Raw genomic sequence first — 15,092 nt, 5'->3', positions numbered from 1 at the left:
AATCAATAAACATTTAAAAAACTGTATATCTTTACTGTGAATTGTGGTTATTAACATTAAAAATGTTCTTCTGACAACTTGAGCCACAAAACAAAATACAACCCAAAATCATAATGTCTGCAAGTCTACACTGATATAAATGGATAGTTAAGTAAAAAAAAAAAAAAAAAAAAAAAGCAAAAAACTAAGGAGAATAGACAAATCTTCCATACAGATTAATTCCAAAGAATGTCTTGAGCCTCCTCTCCCTCAAGGAGTATCGTAAGTGTGGGGTATGCAGAGTGACTTTCTCCCTGAGAGAATAACATGGAAAGAGAGGAAAAAGAATAACTTTACAGCATAGAAGCCTGACGAACCTGACAGCCTAATCATCAGGTCAGCATCACCAGCGCTAAGTCAAGTTGATAGTATGGACCCTGGACATGATGTGATGAGAAGGGCACTTCGCCTTGGTGGTCTTCCTCCGAAACACCATAACCCCAGTCTAATCATGAGAAGAACAATCAGACACACCCAACAGCCTAACCAGTGCCCCTCTAAACTGTCAAGGTCATCAAAACATGGAAGGTCTGAGAAACTGTCACAACCAAGAGGAGCCTAAAGACCCTCAACAGCTAAATGTAACATGATATTCTGGGTGGGATTCTGGCGGGAAAAAAAAGAACATAAGGCAATAAGAATAAAGTATGGACTTTAGTTTGCAATAATGTATAGATATTGCTTCATTAATTGTGGCACCTGTACCATAGAAATGCTCTACTCGGGACTTTTTTCTGGTATTTTCACACTTACCGGAGCCATCTTCTTGGAATGATTTTAGTTCGGTCCCAAGCTCTCCATTCCTCTCGTCTTCTTTACAGATATTCCTGGACCTCGCTTTTCTCACGGAAAGGGGTAGAAGTAAGAATTCAAGAGACGTCTCCTTGAAAATCAAGAGTCTTTTCAGTAAAGGTAATTTGAAGGTTTTGCTCTTCCCTGACTTCTGACTTACATTGATGTCAGGGGGTTTATGTGGTTTTATTCTTCTTCTTGTTGGATTCTATAGTTACGGAAGAATGGATTTGGAGATTTAAATTTACAAGGACACCAGCTGCCCTGGAAATCTGGTGAATTTTTTTTCCCAGTTATAGTGAGATGTCAGTGTCCACTGACAGATGTGTGGATGAAGAAAATATGGTATATTCAGTGGAATATTATTCAGCCATATAAAAAAAAGGAGTTCCTGGATTTTTGACAACATGGATGGACCTTGAAGGCATTATGCTAAATGAAATCAGTCAGACAGAGAAAAGCAAATACTGTATGATTTCACTTATGGGGAATCTAAAAATATCAGCTCATAGAAACAGTAAAATGGTGATAGCCAGGGGCTGGGAGAGGGGAGGAAATTACCTGGTCAAAGGGTACAAACTTTCAGTTATAAGACAAACACATTCTGAGGAGCTAACGTGGAGCTTGGTGAATATAGTTAATAATGTAGTATTATATCCTTGAAAGTCACTATGAGAGAAGAGTATTAATGTCCTCATCATAAAAATAACTAAATGGTAATTATATGAGGTGAAGGATTTGTTAACTACCCTTATCATGGTAAACATTTTGCAATATATACATGAATCAAATAATCACACGTACCCTTCAAATCATACCATATGTCAGTTTTATCACAATAAAGCTGGGAAAAAAGTCAATTGAAGAGGTAAATATTGGTATCTTCACCATGTGGCATCTTCCCACAGATCAGTGAGTATTCAATCCTTTTTTTATGTACCTCGTGAACACTTGTATAGGTTTCTTTTTTAAAGTTTCTCCTGCCTCTTGTTACATTTATTTAAAGGAATGATATAGGGATGCCTTGTGGCTCAGGTGGTTGAGCATCCAACTTCGGCTCAGGTCATGATCTCGCAGTTTGTGGGTTTGAGCCCCGCACTGGTCTCTGTGCTGACAGCTCAGAGCCTGGAGCCTGATTTAGATTCATATTCTGTCTCCTTCTCTCTGCCCCTCCCCCACTTGCACTCAGTCTCTTTCTCTCTCTCTCTCTCAAAAATAAACATTAAATTTTTTTTAATAAAAATAGATAAAGGAATGGTATAATTTTGTTGATAGTGTAAGTGCAATTTTAAATTTTTTATTCTGATTACTGCTTGTTTATATTAAAAATAGGATTTATCATTTACTAACTGTGTGACTTTGGGTGGTTACCAAACCTCTCATGGCTTCAATCTTTTAACGAAATTAAAGATGTGTGATAATACCCATTTGAGAGGGTTCTTCTGAGACACAAATAAGACAGTACATATAACACAGTTAGTATAGGGTCTGGAACAGAGAAATAGTACATAAAGTAATCCTCGTGGGGTGCCTGGGTGGCTCAGTCGGTTAAGCGTCTGACTCTTGGTTTTGGCTCAGGTCATGATCTCACAGTTTGTGGGTTTGAGCCCCGTGTTGAGTTCTGTGCTGTCAGCACAGAGGCTGTTTGGGACTCTTTGTGTCCCTCTCTCTCTGCCCCTCCCCTGCTCATGCTCTCTCTCTCTCAAAATAAGTAAATAAAAACGTTTTTTAAAATGTAATAAAAAAATAAAGTAATCTTTGTGCCAGTGCTGCATTTTGCACTTGTCAGGCCAGAAGTTTGGGCACGGCTCTTGCCTACTGTCCAAGATGTCCTGGGATCACGGCTTCAGTGCAGTGCAGCCGGTCCCCTGGAGAACGAGAGGGAGCCCTGGTTTGCATGCTTCTGGAAAGGGCAAAGGACACTGTGCTCCCTGTTCTCTCACCCTGAGTCTCTGCCCCCCACTTCCACTCGCAGCAGGAACTCAACACAAAAAGAGTTGTCTCAGGTCCAGAATGGCTAAACTGTACTTCTGAATAATTACATCCAACCCCCTCAAATTTAATAGACAAATGAAGCTCAGGGAGGGAAAGACATTTGTCCGAGGTCATCCAGCAAGTGGGGAGGCTGGACTGGGACTAGAACACAGGTCCTCTGATTCCTAAGCCTGTGCACTTTCAACTCCACCCCGAATTCTCCTCTTTCTGTGAGAGCCTCCTTGTTCAAGGGCAGTGGAGCAGGTGGGTCAACAGCAGAGCCATGAGGTCATTCAAGTTTGCCTAACACGCACCATCCACGATCTGCACTACTCGAGTCTGCCTGCCCCCACCTTGTGTGTCTCCGGAGGACACTGTTCACCGTCCACACTAAAGGATCAAGGACTTGGTGCGTCTTGTCTCCTCATTCACATCTTAAAATAGAAAGCTGGGGGAGGGTATGGCTTAACCCAGAGGAATTATGGGTTAATGGAGGCATCTCAGGCACGGACAGGTGAGCAAGAGGGGATTTCCATTGTCTCTCTAGGGCCTCTTGAGAAGATCCCTGGGGAACAAGAAAGGAAAGGAGGGAGGGCCACTGGAGCTGGCTGGTCACACTGGCGGGCTGGCAGTAGCGGGGTCAGGATGTGGGGTCGATTGGAAAGAAACTGCCTGCTGTCTGTGCAACCTTTTGTTTTTTATTCCCTGGCCTTAGGCGAAAGGCAGCATCCCCTAATGAAATGGAGACTCCAGTTGTGGGGTCAGTTAGTGGAGTTCTCATATTAAGCCCTAGGAATGGGCCTCTTCCACCCCTGCTCTCCTTCACATCCTGCTGAGGGGAGGGACACTCAGCCCCTCACCCATCTCCCTGGGGCTTCCAGGAGCACAAAAATCATGGGAGCCAGAAGCAAATGGAGCAGAAAGTGGTCTTTTATTGCAAAGTCAACGAGAGAAGCAGCCAAGTCCGGTCTTGGGCATCCTGAGTGAGAGCGAGAATGCGCTGGCCGGAGAGGGTGGTGCGACAGGGCCAGGGCCAGCAGCCCTGGGGACTTCACAGGGGCAGCAAGGACACGCCCCACCTGGCCGGGAGAGAAGAGGACCAGAGAAGTGATTCGGCAGGTCAAAGCACTCAGAGGCAGTGGAGGGCAGGATCACGTCCACGTGACGGCCCTCTCAGGTCGTCAGTTACAGGCTCAAAGAGCCTCAGTCCCTCCATCCCCTCTCCACAGCCTCCCTCTCACCCACCCAGGCTCATTCCCATTGCTCAGCCTTCTCTGTGCCCTCGGGGTCTCCTCCTGCTCCACCAGGTTCTCACCTCACTGGGGATCCAAGCAGGCCAGCCCACAAGGGCCCTGACAGCACTTCTTGGCCCTGGGGCACTCGGTATCCCTCAAACAGCGGTTAGGGGGGTTCATCATGGCGCACCGCATCAGAATGTTGGGGCAGGAGCCAGGCTTAGTGGACACTGGAACTTTGAGCAGATCTTTGGTTTTGACTGGATCTTGACCTCTAACGGGATCTTGTCCTTTGACCAGAACATGACCTTTGTCTGTGCCTTGCCCTTTAGGAGGAACGGTTGAAAGAAGAAATGTAGCCACATTTAGACCCAGTGCGCCTGCTTCACTATCTAGTCTTTCCTCTTCGTCCAACCGCTGCTCTCTGCCGTGTTTCCCAAACCATGGCCGGAGATGGGGCAGGGTCATCTGGGCTAGCTGGGGTCTGTGCCCTAGGAAAGCTGTGCTCTGGGCTTTGGGGAGAGGGTCTACAGGACCACGGTTCCCTTGGGTATCCATTTCTCCCCCCGCCCTCCATGACAAGTCCTCTCAGGAGGAGAGGCCAGACAGGGGTGTGACTTCCAGAGGTGAGGACACGTTGTCATCTCTGAGGCAACTTGGGGGGTGGGGAAAGAGCCCTGAGACATACACCAGGAGCCCTGAGCTCCCTCCTGGCTCTGGAGGTTGTCTGGACAATCAATGTCCTCCTTAGTAAAATGGAGGTCTTCAAACTACAGGATTTCTGAGGTCTTGTTGGTGTGCAACCTCCTTTTAGAGGCTGATTACTCAGGTGCTTTCTGGGGGCAGACAGGCAAACCCCACACCCAGACCCAGACTCCTGGGGTTCCCCACTTCATTGCACATTCTGCCCAGCTATCAACCCCTGAGGCCAACGCCACATGGCCACGCTTTGTCCGACAATGGTCCTGATAGCTCAGTCTTAGCATGGAAAGCACATGATTCTACTGGACAACTTCTGCTCTCTCTGGATACAGCGGAAGCAGCCACAGACCAAAGCATTCGATCCAGCCTGCCTGCTGCCCCAGAGTGCTCCCTGCCAGGGCCCAATCCAGCCTCACCCAGGCCATTTGTCCACTCACCTATGACAGCCGCCTGTGCTGCCAGAGTCCCAAGGATAAGGAACACCGCCAGGACCAAGAAGCTGCTGGGCCTCATGATGTCAGGAAGATGCGTGTGGCCAAGAGCTGAGGCCAGCCCATTTTATGCTGTCCAGCATGGCCTGGAGCCAGGGGGCGGGCCTGTGCTTGTCTCTGGCATAAGACCTACATTTTCTTAATTCTACCAGGAAGTATCCACCCCTATCCTGGGAGGGGCCGTGGGACTTTCCCCAAGGATTGTTCACAGAAGAGAAATGGCAGAAACCATGTCACATCAGCCTGGGAACTGTCCCACTTTCTCACAGAGAAGCAGGGCTGGCTGGCAGGTCCAGTATTCTGAGTTCCCCCATTACTCCTGTTCCTGCGGGCCCCACCCAGATCCATCCTAACTGTTCACCCCTCCCAGCATCAAGGCTTTTCTTTCATGCCTTCCTGGCCCTGAGAAAAACTGTTGAAGGGAAATTTGCTTTGAAAGTCTAACGACAAATCACCTCACTTTGCTATTTCAACGGGTAGTCTCTGAGATGCACCACGAAAGTAATAGGGAAGGCGGGATTCTAGATCTCACAGAGCGACTCTAATCAAACTAATGCTGGGTGAAAAATTCAAGTCTCACAAGAACATATTTTGTTCTTAGACACGCTTGTGTCTAAGGCTCAAAACGAAGGCAAACTAATAGATTGTCTAGGCGCACTTAGATATGTGGTAAAACTCATTTACTTGGGGGGTAGATGAAAATGAGGAAGCCATATACACACAAAATCTAGGATCGTGGTTAACTCTGGAAGTGAGGGAAGAGACGTTCTGGATGGGTGAAAAGTACTCAGGTTGGTTTAAGTTTTTGGTTTCTGATAATGTGCTAGTACTTGGGTTGATTGGTGATTTCCCTTGGGGTGTGTGAGTGTGTGGGGGTGGGTGGATGGGTGCACGCACGCGTGCGTGTGTGTGTGCGCGCGCGCACGTGTTTCCAAGGCTACGGGGTAAAATCATTTACGAATTATCTTCACCTTCCATAAACCCACACCTGTTGCTCTCTCAAGTGGTTTCCAGTCTTTTATTATCACGAAATACACATGTGACTTTTTGCATTAACTTGCAAGCTTGCTTCCCAGAAGCAGATTTGCTAGTACAAAGATTAAATGCATTTGAATTTTTTTCCTGGCATAGTGCAGTACGGTTAACAAATGGATTTTATATTTATTTAATGTGTACAATATGATGTTTTCACGTGTGTGTACACTGTGAAGCGATTACCACAACCAGGCTCATGAACATATCCATCGACTCCTAGAGTTACCATTTTTTAAGTGCTTTTGAGATTTTTACAATCTTGTCTTAATTCGCTCAGTGGGGGCTGTACCATTTTGTACCCGCACCGGCAGCGGGCGACACGTCCTGTGCCATTCCAGGCACACACGGTGCGTCTGATGTGGGGATGAGACTAATGTCTCAGTCTGGTAGGTGAGAAATGATACTTTACTGATGGCTTTAGTTAGCATCTCTCACATTTCCATGTTTGCACATTTTAGGAGCCCCTGACGTTTCTTCTTCTGAAAGCTTCTTTTCCTGTGCTCACTTTTCTATAGATTCATTAGCCTTTTTCTTCATTTTTAAGCACTCTTTATATATGATGGAGAAAGGTCTTTTGTGGCATGGTGTGCAAATGAAAACTTTAATGTCATGCTAAGACCTGCTCAGAACAGCTCAGGCCACCGTCCTTTCCTCGTCTTACCTGGACATTACCTCCTATTGTTTGGGTTTTTTTGCACATAGTGAGAGTGTGTTCTTAATAGAGTTATATTAAACAAATCTGGCTATGGTTCTATTAAGAAGGCTGCATGTCCTATTCGTAGAGGTTCACCAAACAGTTGATGAGGGGATAGAGGTTAGGAAGGTAGGATAGGAGAAGAAAAAAAGGTAAATAAAAGAAAAAAGTATTGTTTCACCAAAAAACTCATCATGTCTGATGTGATCCTATTATACGTATAAATAGAAAAGGGATGAATATCACTAGATCTGTTTACTGAATCCTAGCAATGTTCATGAAATCCTACCAACAGAGAAAAACAAGTTAGAGGGTAACATATGTGTTTGATAATACTTTGGTAGAAACACATACAACTGCTATGCATGGCTTTATTTATGTAGGAAAGAGGAAAAAGTTATGAAGGAATATATGCTACCCTATTAACATTGCTTACATCACTGTGATGGGAATAGGAAAAAGCAAGATAAGTGAGTTTTCCTTTTTTTTTTAAAGTGTGTTTATTTATTTTGAGAGAGAGAGAAAAGGGGAGGGGCAGAGGGAGAGGGAGAGTGAGAATCTGAGATTCCATGCTGTCAGTACAGAGCCCGACGTAGGGCTTGAACTCACGAACCATGAGATCATGGCCTGAGCTGATATCAAGAGAGGGACGCTTAACTGACTGCGCCACCCAGGCACCCCAACTAGGTTTTCCATTATACATCTAGTTTCTCAGTTTTTCACTTGTCACAACAAAAAGTCACTGTTGTGATCGAAAATATCAAAGAAAATTAGCATCAATAATTAAAAAAAAGAATTCAAGGGGCGCCTGGGTAGCTCAGTTGATTAAGCAGCTGACTTCGGCTCAGGTCATGATCTCATGGTTTGTGGGTTCGAGCCCAGCATCAGGCTGTGTGCTGACAGCTCAGAGCCTGGAGCCTGCTTTGGATTCTGTGTCTCCCCCTCTCTCTGTCCCTCCCCCACTCATGCTCTGTCTCTCTCTCTCAAAATTAAATAAAAATTTTTTTAAAAAAGGAAAAAAGAATTCAAGGAAACACGTGAATGAAGAAAAGAGTATAACGGACAGTAACATCTAAATAAACTATATACATGGAATATACACATGTAACCATTGGTGCCAGTGTTAATAAGGGGTGCTGAAAATATAAGTGTCATAATGTAAAAATATAATAGTGCGTGTCGGGTATGATTCAGATGCAGTGGAAAGAAATCAGTCCAGGTAGTTCAAGCAGAAGAATCCAGCTATTGTGTGAACGCATTTGATTGTAAGAACTTGAATCACATCTGCAGTCCTGGAGAGGAAAGAGTCTGGGACACATATCACTGGATTTCCAACTGCTGCAGGAAAGCATGCTGGGAGCAGCTGAAATGCACATCGATGAAGACACTGAACAGTGCATGTCACCATCCACTCTTTTTTTCTCCTGCCACTGTTCATGCCTCTGGTCCATCCCCTACTTACACTTCCAAACATCAGCAAATATTCACCTCCTAGAAGGAAGAGTGTGCACCTTGAGTGGGAAGTTGAGGTGAGCAGGGCTGAGAACAAGAAAGGTAAGGTACGGTGCTGGGAAGTGTCCATAGAAAAGAAATAAGAAAATGCATCCGGGAGAAGGAGGAGACGTATTGAGGAGAGAGGTCATCATCTTGAAACACCGGAGCAGTATCTCTTTGGCCATGGCTGATGGTAGGAGACCTCTTGTTTCAGACCAGTACGTAAGAATCGGGAAAAACCCAAGTATTTAAGGAACTGCCCATTATTGTAGCAACAGAGGAGGGAGCCCTTGAGCTAAGAAACTAAGAAACACCTTCTAACCCCCTTGCTAACCCCCCATACTCCCTCCCAACCCCCCACACCCATACCCCCGCTCCTACTATATTCCTTTCAATAGCTGGTCCTTGAAAATCTAGTGATTTTAAAATAAGAAAGAAATTTGGAAATCACATAAGCCATACAAAAATACTAATTTTGAAAGCAGAAATGAGTCACAAAACTTAAAAACATTTAAAATGGGATTTTGGGGTGCCTGGGTGGCTCAGTCGGTTAAACATCTGACTCTTGATTTTGGCTCAGATCATGATTTCACAGTTTGAGGGTTCAAGCCCTGCTGTGCTGACAGCACAGAGCCTGCTTGGGATTCTCTCTCTCCCTCTCTCTCTGTCCTTCCCCCCTGCCCTCCCCCCCCTCCCCCCGCACACGCTAACGTGCTCTCTCTCCCTCTCAAAATAAATAAAATTTCAAAAATATATACATTAAAATGGGATTTTAAAAGTCCTAAGTGAAATGCCACCACAAAACTGAAAAAATGGATATTCTAAAATGAACATGGAAAATTACTGAAACAAATTGAAAGTATGAAGAACCACATAAAGCAGAAATATAGAAATTCAAAGAAGCGATTGCAAGGTAGCAGGAAGATGTGAAGTGAAATCTGAAAGAGCTCAGAAAAGAAATTGAAGACAAGGAGAAAAACAATGCACAAATAAAAACTAAGGAAGGAAAATAAGGAAAGCAAAGAACACAAAATAAAAATTAAAAACAGCTTTAAAATGATTACAGAGAAAGCCTTAAGTATAAAAAAGTAAGTAGAGACCCAACAGACATATAAATCAAGTCCCACAAAGAAGAAAACCAAAACAAAATAAAAGAATTATTTAAAACTGTAATTGAGGAAAATATTTCTGAAATGAAAGCAGGCTTGAGTCTACATATTGAAAGTTCACATCGTGGAAAACACAAAAGGCATGCAAGTCAAGTATTTAGACTGTAAAGATAGAAAACAGAAGCCCTTAGGAAGCCAACACCCCTCAAAAAATCCAAAATCCAAGCTAATCAGATTAAATGATAGCCGGAAAAGAGCAGAGCCAAACTTGAAAGAAAAATATGCACTGAGGATTTTTTACTCAGCTAATCTGTCTGTTAAGTAAAAAGGCTACAAGAATATATTTCTGAGCATGCAAGAACTCAAGGAAAATTGTTTCCAAGAGCTTTCCTGAGCGTTCTAAGGGATGAGATACACCCGACCCAGAAGGTTTGTAGGAATTACCAAAATGACTCATGTTGAACACTGGACATTTTATTTTATTTTATATTTTTTAATTTTAATTAATTTACTTTTTAATTTACATCCAAGTTAGTTAGCATATAGAGCAACAATGATTTCAGGAGTAGATTCCTTACTGCCCCTGACCCATTTAGCCCATCCCCCCTCCCACAACCCCTCCAACAACCCTCAGTTTGTTCTCCATATTTATGAGTCTCTTCTGTTTTGTCCCCCTCCCTGTTTTTATATTCTTTTTGTTTCCCTTCCCTGTGTTCATCTGTTTTGTCTCTTAAAGTCCTCATATGAGTGAAGTCATAGGATTTTTGTCTTTCTCTGACTAATTTCACTTAACATAATAACCTCCAGTTCCATCCATGTAGTTGCAAATGGCAAGATTTCATTCTTTTTGATTGCCGAGTAATACTCCATTGTATATAGATACCACATCTTCTTTATCCATTCATCCGTCAGTGGACATTTGGGCTCTTTCCATTGCTGCTATAAATATTGGGGTGCATGCGCCCCTTCAAAACAGCACACCTATATCCCTTTGATAAATGCTTAGTAGTGCAATTTCTGAGTCATAGGGTAGTTCTATTTCTAATTTTTTGAGGAAGCTCCACACTGTTTTCCAGAGTGGCTGCACCAAGTTGCATTCCCACCAGCAGCGCAAAAGAGATCCTCTTTCTCCGCATCCTCGCCAACATCTGTTGTTGCCTGAGTTGTTAATGTGAGCCATTCTGCCAGGTGTGAGGTGGTATCTCATTTGAACACTGGACATTTTAACTGCGGAAATAAGACTAAGGCAAAGTGGTAACAAACAGTATGTAAATATGCCATGCTGCGAGAACATATAAACAGTAAAACTTCCATCAACAGGAGGAAGAGGGAAAGGAAGGTAAATAAGAGTAAGCTCGTTGATTGCTTTACATATAATAGTTTCAAGATGAAGGATATTTAAAACACAATAAGCTTCAACAGAGTTAAACACTAACAGGATAATGAAAAGACCACCCGCAGAATGGGAGAAAAGATTTCCCATTCAGGCATCTGATAAGGGCCTAGTATCCAACAATAATAAAAAGATAAATGACCCAATTTTAAAATAGTCAAAGGCCTAAATGTCCATCAACTGATGAATGGATAAAGAAGATGTGGTTGAGAAAGAATGAAATCCTGCCATTTGCAGCAACATGGATAGAACTGGAGGGTATTATGCTGAGTAGAATAAGTCAGTCAGAGAAAGAGAGATCATATGTTTTCACTCATATGTGGAACTTGAGAAACTTAACAGAAGACCATAGGGGAAGGGAAGAGGAAAAAATAATTACAGAGAGGGAAGGAGGCAAACCATAAGAGACTCTTAAATACAGAGAACAAACTGAGGGTTGATTGGGGGGGTGGGAGAGAGGGAAAAATGGGGGATGGGCATTGAGGAGGGCACTTATTGGGATAAACACTGGGTGTTGTATGTAAGCGATGAACCACGGGAATCTACCCCCAAAACCAAGAGCACACTGTCCTCACTGTATGTTAGCCAACTTGACAATAAATTTAAAAAATTAATAAAAATTTTAAAACATGGTCAAAAGACTAGAATATACTTTTCTCTGGAGAAGATAGACAAAAGGTTGATGAGCACGTGAGAAGGTACTCAGCATCATTAGCCATTAGGAAAACGCAAACCCAAATCACAAGATACGACTTCACACCCTGTAGACTGACTATAAATTTTTTTTAATTTTAAGTTTATTTATTTATTTTGAGAGAGAGAGAGAGAGAGAGAGATTGAAAGAGAATCTGTCAGCACAGAGCCTGACACAGGGCTAAACCAGAGCAAAACCAAAGAAACAAATATTTGCAGGATGGGATTAAAATAAGTGGTTATTAAGCTCATCTTATTAAATCCTCAGAACGATCCTGTAAAATAAATATTATCTCTATTTTATAGAAAAGTAAACTGAGGTTTAAAAAAGTTGGGTGACTTGGGGCACCTGGGTGGCTCAGTCGGTTAAGCGTTCAACTTTAGCTCAGGTCATGATCTCAGGGTTCGTGAGTTCGAGCCCTGCTTCGGGCTCTGTGCTGACAGGTCAGAGCCTGGCCTGCTTCAGATTCTGTGTCTCCCTCTCTCTGTCCCTCCCCCACTCGTGCTGTTTCTCTCTCTCTCTCTCTCTCTCTCTCAAATAAATAAACATTAAAATTAAAAGAAAAAAAAAAGTTAGGTGACTTGTCCAAAGTCACACAGCTAGAACCTGGTGGTGTTATGCCCAGAATTCGTGATCTCCAAAGACGGCCAGGGAGCCGAGTCCGATGCAAAAGCAAAAGAGCCTTTATTCGAGCTAGCTTGAGCTCAATCCCCTACCTGCACCGACGCAACGGTGAGATACCGGGGAGAGAGCGAGTTTCAAAAGCACAAAGGTTTTATAGGGGTCTAGGGGCAGTTGGTGAGGTAATGGCTGTGGCCTCAGCTGATTGGCTGGGGAAGGGTCGGAGTCCTGTTACGCAGGTCGCTGGGCATGTTTTGATCAGGAAGTGTGAACGGGTGAGCGGGAGGTTACTCAAGGGGAGGAGGCGTGGTCTAGGTGAAGGACACAGAACAAGATGGAGTCAGCCGGCATAGGCCCGCCCTTTCAGCGGCAGTTGGATTCAAATCCAGGTCTGCCTGACTCCAGTTTACATTGGCTAACTACTTTACCATACTGCCTCTTGCATATGACATGTTAGTAGTGTCCCTAATATGTAAACAGCTTTTACAACTCAATAATAAAAATAAATGTATTCCCAGTAAAAGTGGGCAAAGTATAAAAACAGGAAATACACTTGGTCAGTATAAACATATGAAGAAATGCTGTCACCAATTTCAGGGAAAGGTAAATTAAAATGAGATACTTTTCCATTGGTAAAGGTTTTATATACTTCTCTCTTAATATCCTGTCTTTCTTTGCTGAGTATATCTGTTAAGGATCTTGGGTCGCAAGCAACAGCAACTGAATTTTAGACTGTTCTCTTTATGACACTGCCTTCTCCATTCAGGATTTGAATGGAGGGGCGGGCAGGTAAGAGAAGAGTCCAGTTAACTCAAGCCTGAGTCAAACGCCCTCACCTGTAGCAGGGGAAGTATCTGGTGATTGACAGCCAACCAGAATTACAGGACTGGGGAGCAATGACTCCACCAAAGGAAGAGATACCAGGCAGACAAAAGCAGGAGATTCCTGCTACAGAACAACAGCGGCTCACACACTCATTTACATCTTTTCTGAAATGCAATTTGACCGGGTATTCCAAACCTGAAAAACGATCACTGCTGTTGACCCCGTGTTTCTTTTTGTTTGTTATTTGTTTGTTTGGGTTTTTAAAAATTGGGTTTTGGTTTTGAGATTCTTTACTGAGGTATAATTGACATATAACATATTAGTTTCCAATGTACAATGTAATGATTTGATATTTGTATGTACTGTGAGATGATCACCAAAATAAGTCTAGTTAATGTCCATCACCACGTGTAGTTACAAACATTTTTCTTACGATAAGAACTTTTAAGACCTACTCTCTTAGCAACTTTCAAATATGCAATACTGTATTATTAATTATAATCACCATGCTATATGTTACATCCCCATGGCTTATTTATTTTATGCCTAGAAGTTTATGCCTTTTGACTGACCTAGCATTTCTACTTTGACAAATTTACCCTAAGAAGATAGAGATGTGGGGGCACCTGGGTGGCTCAGTTGATTAAGCATCTCACTTCGGCTCAGGTCATGATCTCATGGTTCATGAGTTTGAGTCCTGTATCAGATGAGCTCGAGCCCCACATCAGGTGAGCTGGAGCCCCGCTTCCAGTCCACACTGTCAGCGTGGAGCCTGCATGGGATTCTCTCCCTCTCTCTCTCTCTCTCTCTCTCTCTCTCTCTTTCTCCCCCTCACTCACTCGTGCTCTCTCTCTCTCAAAAATAAACCTTAAAAAAGTGACAACTTAAAAAAAGAGAAAGAAAATAGAGATGATTCAAAATCTATACACAAAGGTTGCTGTCACGGCTTTATCTGAGTGAAGAAAATGGAAACCTAAGTGCTACAATAGGAAACTATATGCTTTAGCATATCAGTCTTACAAAATACCATGTAATCATTAAAAATGATGAAATTGGAGAATACTTCATGACACAGGAAAATGTCTGCAAAATCATCTTAATTGAAAAAGCATTTCTTCAATATATATGTGTAGTTCGTAATCAGGGAAAAAAACCAGTCCCATAAAATTCTCCTATTCCAAAAGAAACATCACATCATAGAACATAGGGCCCTTCCCTCTTTTCCTGAGAGCTTCAAAGACAGCAGGAGGGATTCTAGTTAAACCCAACGAAGAACTTCCCAACTGTGAGGGTTGAAAGGGATATCCTCTTTCTTTCTTGGTGTGAGATGAAGTTATATACCTTGCTCCCAAGGCCTGGTAACTGATGGGGACCATGGGGAGGCAATGACAGAAGTCCCACCTTAGTTAGGAATTAACTGTGGGTTCTTGAGTCAGTCCCCGCCCATCCCCGGCTTACAGTTTCTTCATCTTTCAAATGGGAGGGTGACGAGGAAGGCCTAGATCCCCTGCGGTCCTGGTAAGATGCTATGGTTCCACGGGGGTTTCTGTTTGGGGCTCCTTAAGACTCTGAGCCCCAGTGCCTCTTCCACCAAATGCAGGAGCCAAATAATGTGAAATCTAAGGTGTAGTCCTTGGCTCTGATGATTTTTTGCTCAGGATCTCTCAGGGCCAGGGAAAGAGGCCCAAAAGCCACCTACATCTGCCGCAACCGGTAACCTCAGCCAAACAAACGTCCACCCAGACAGCTGAGCCAGCCCAGGGCAGAGGGTGGTTCTACCAGAGGCCACTGGAGATGACGTCACCAAAGGCGGGGAGATCTCTCTCTCTCCCATCCACAGAAGCCCAGGAGGGGCCAGAGCTACCCTCACTCACTGTGCCTGCCTGACCTTAACCCCAATTCCCCCTAGGCATCCAGAACTCTGCAACACCCTTCTTGCCATTCCAAGCCGACCTCTATCTCCTGCCTAAGCCGTTGTTGGGGCTTCGAGACCT

The 15,092-nt window shown here is 43.6% G+C and overlaps 1 protein-coding gene across 1 annotated transcript; it reads right to left on the bottom strand.

Moving 5' to 3' along the window:
• Window positions 1-3,717: 3,717 nt before the first annotated feature.
• Window positions 3,718-5,311, bottom strand: PI3 (peptidase inhibitor 3). The gene is made up of 3 exons (XM_058685754.1): window positions 5,180-5,311; window positions 4,121-4,366; window positions 3,718-3,884 (listed from the first exon to the last, which is right to left on the bottom strand). Exons 1-2 carry the CDS (start codon window positions 5,253-5,255, stop codon window positions 4,122-4,124), a joined length of 321 nt encoding a protein of 106 aa, XP_058541737.1. The 5' UTR covers window positions 5,256-5,311; the 3' UTR covers window positions 3,718-3,884; window position 4,121.
• Between the last annotated feature and the right edge of the window lie 9,781 nt (window positions 5,312-15,092).

Source organism: Neofelis nebulosa, chromosome 9 (assembly GCF_028018385.1).
Source record: "Neofelis nebulosa isolate mNeoNeb1 chromosome 9, mNeoNeb1.pri, whole genome shotgun sequence".
Taxonomy (NCBI): domain Eukaryota; kingdom Metazoa; phylum Chordata; class Mammalia; order Carnivora; family Felidae; genus Neofelis; species Neofelis nebulosa.
The sequence above is the reverse complement of the archived record's forward strand: the minus strand, read 5'-3'. Positions and strand labels throughout refer to the sequence as shown.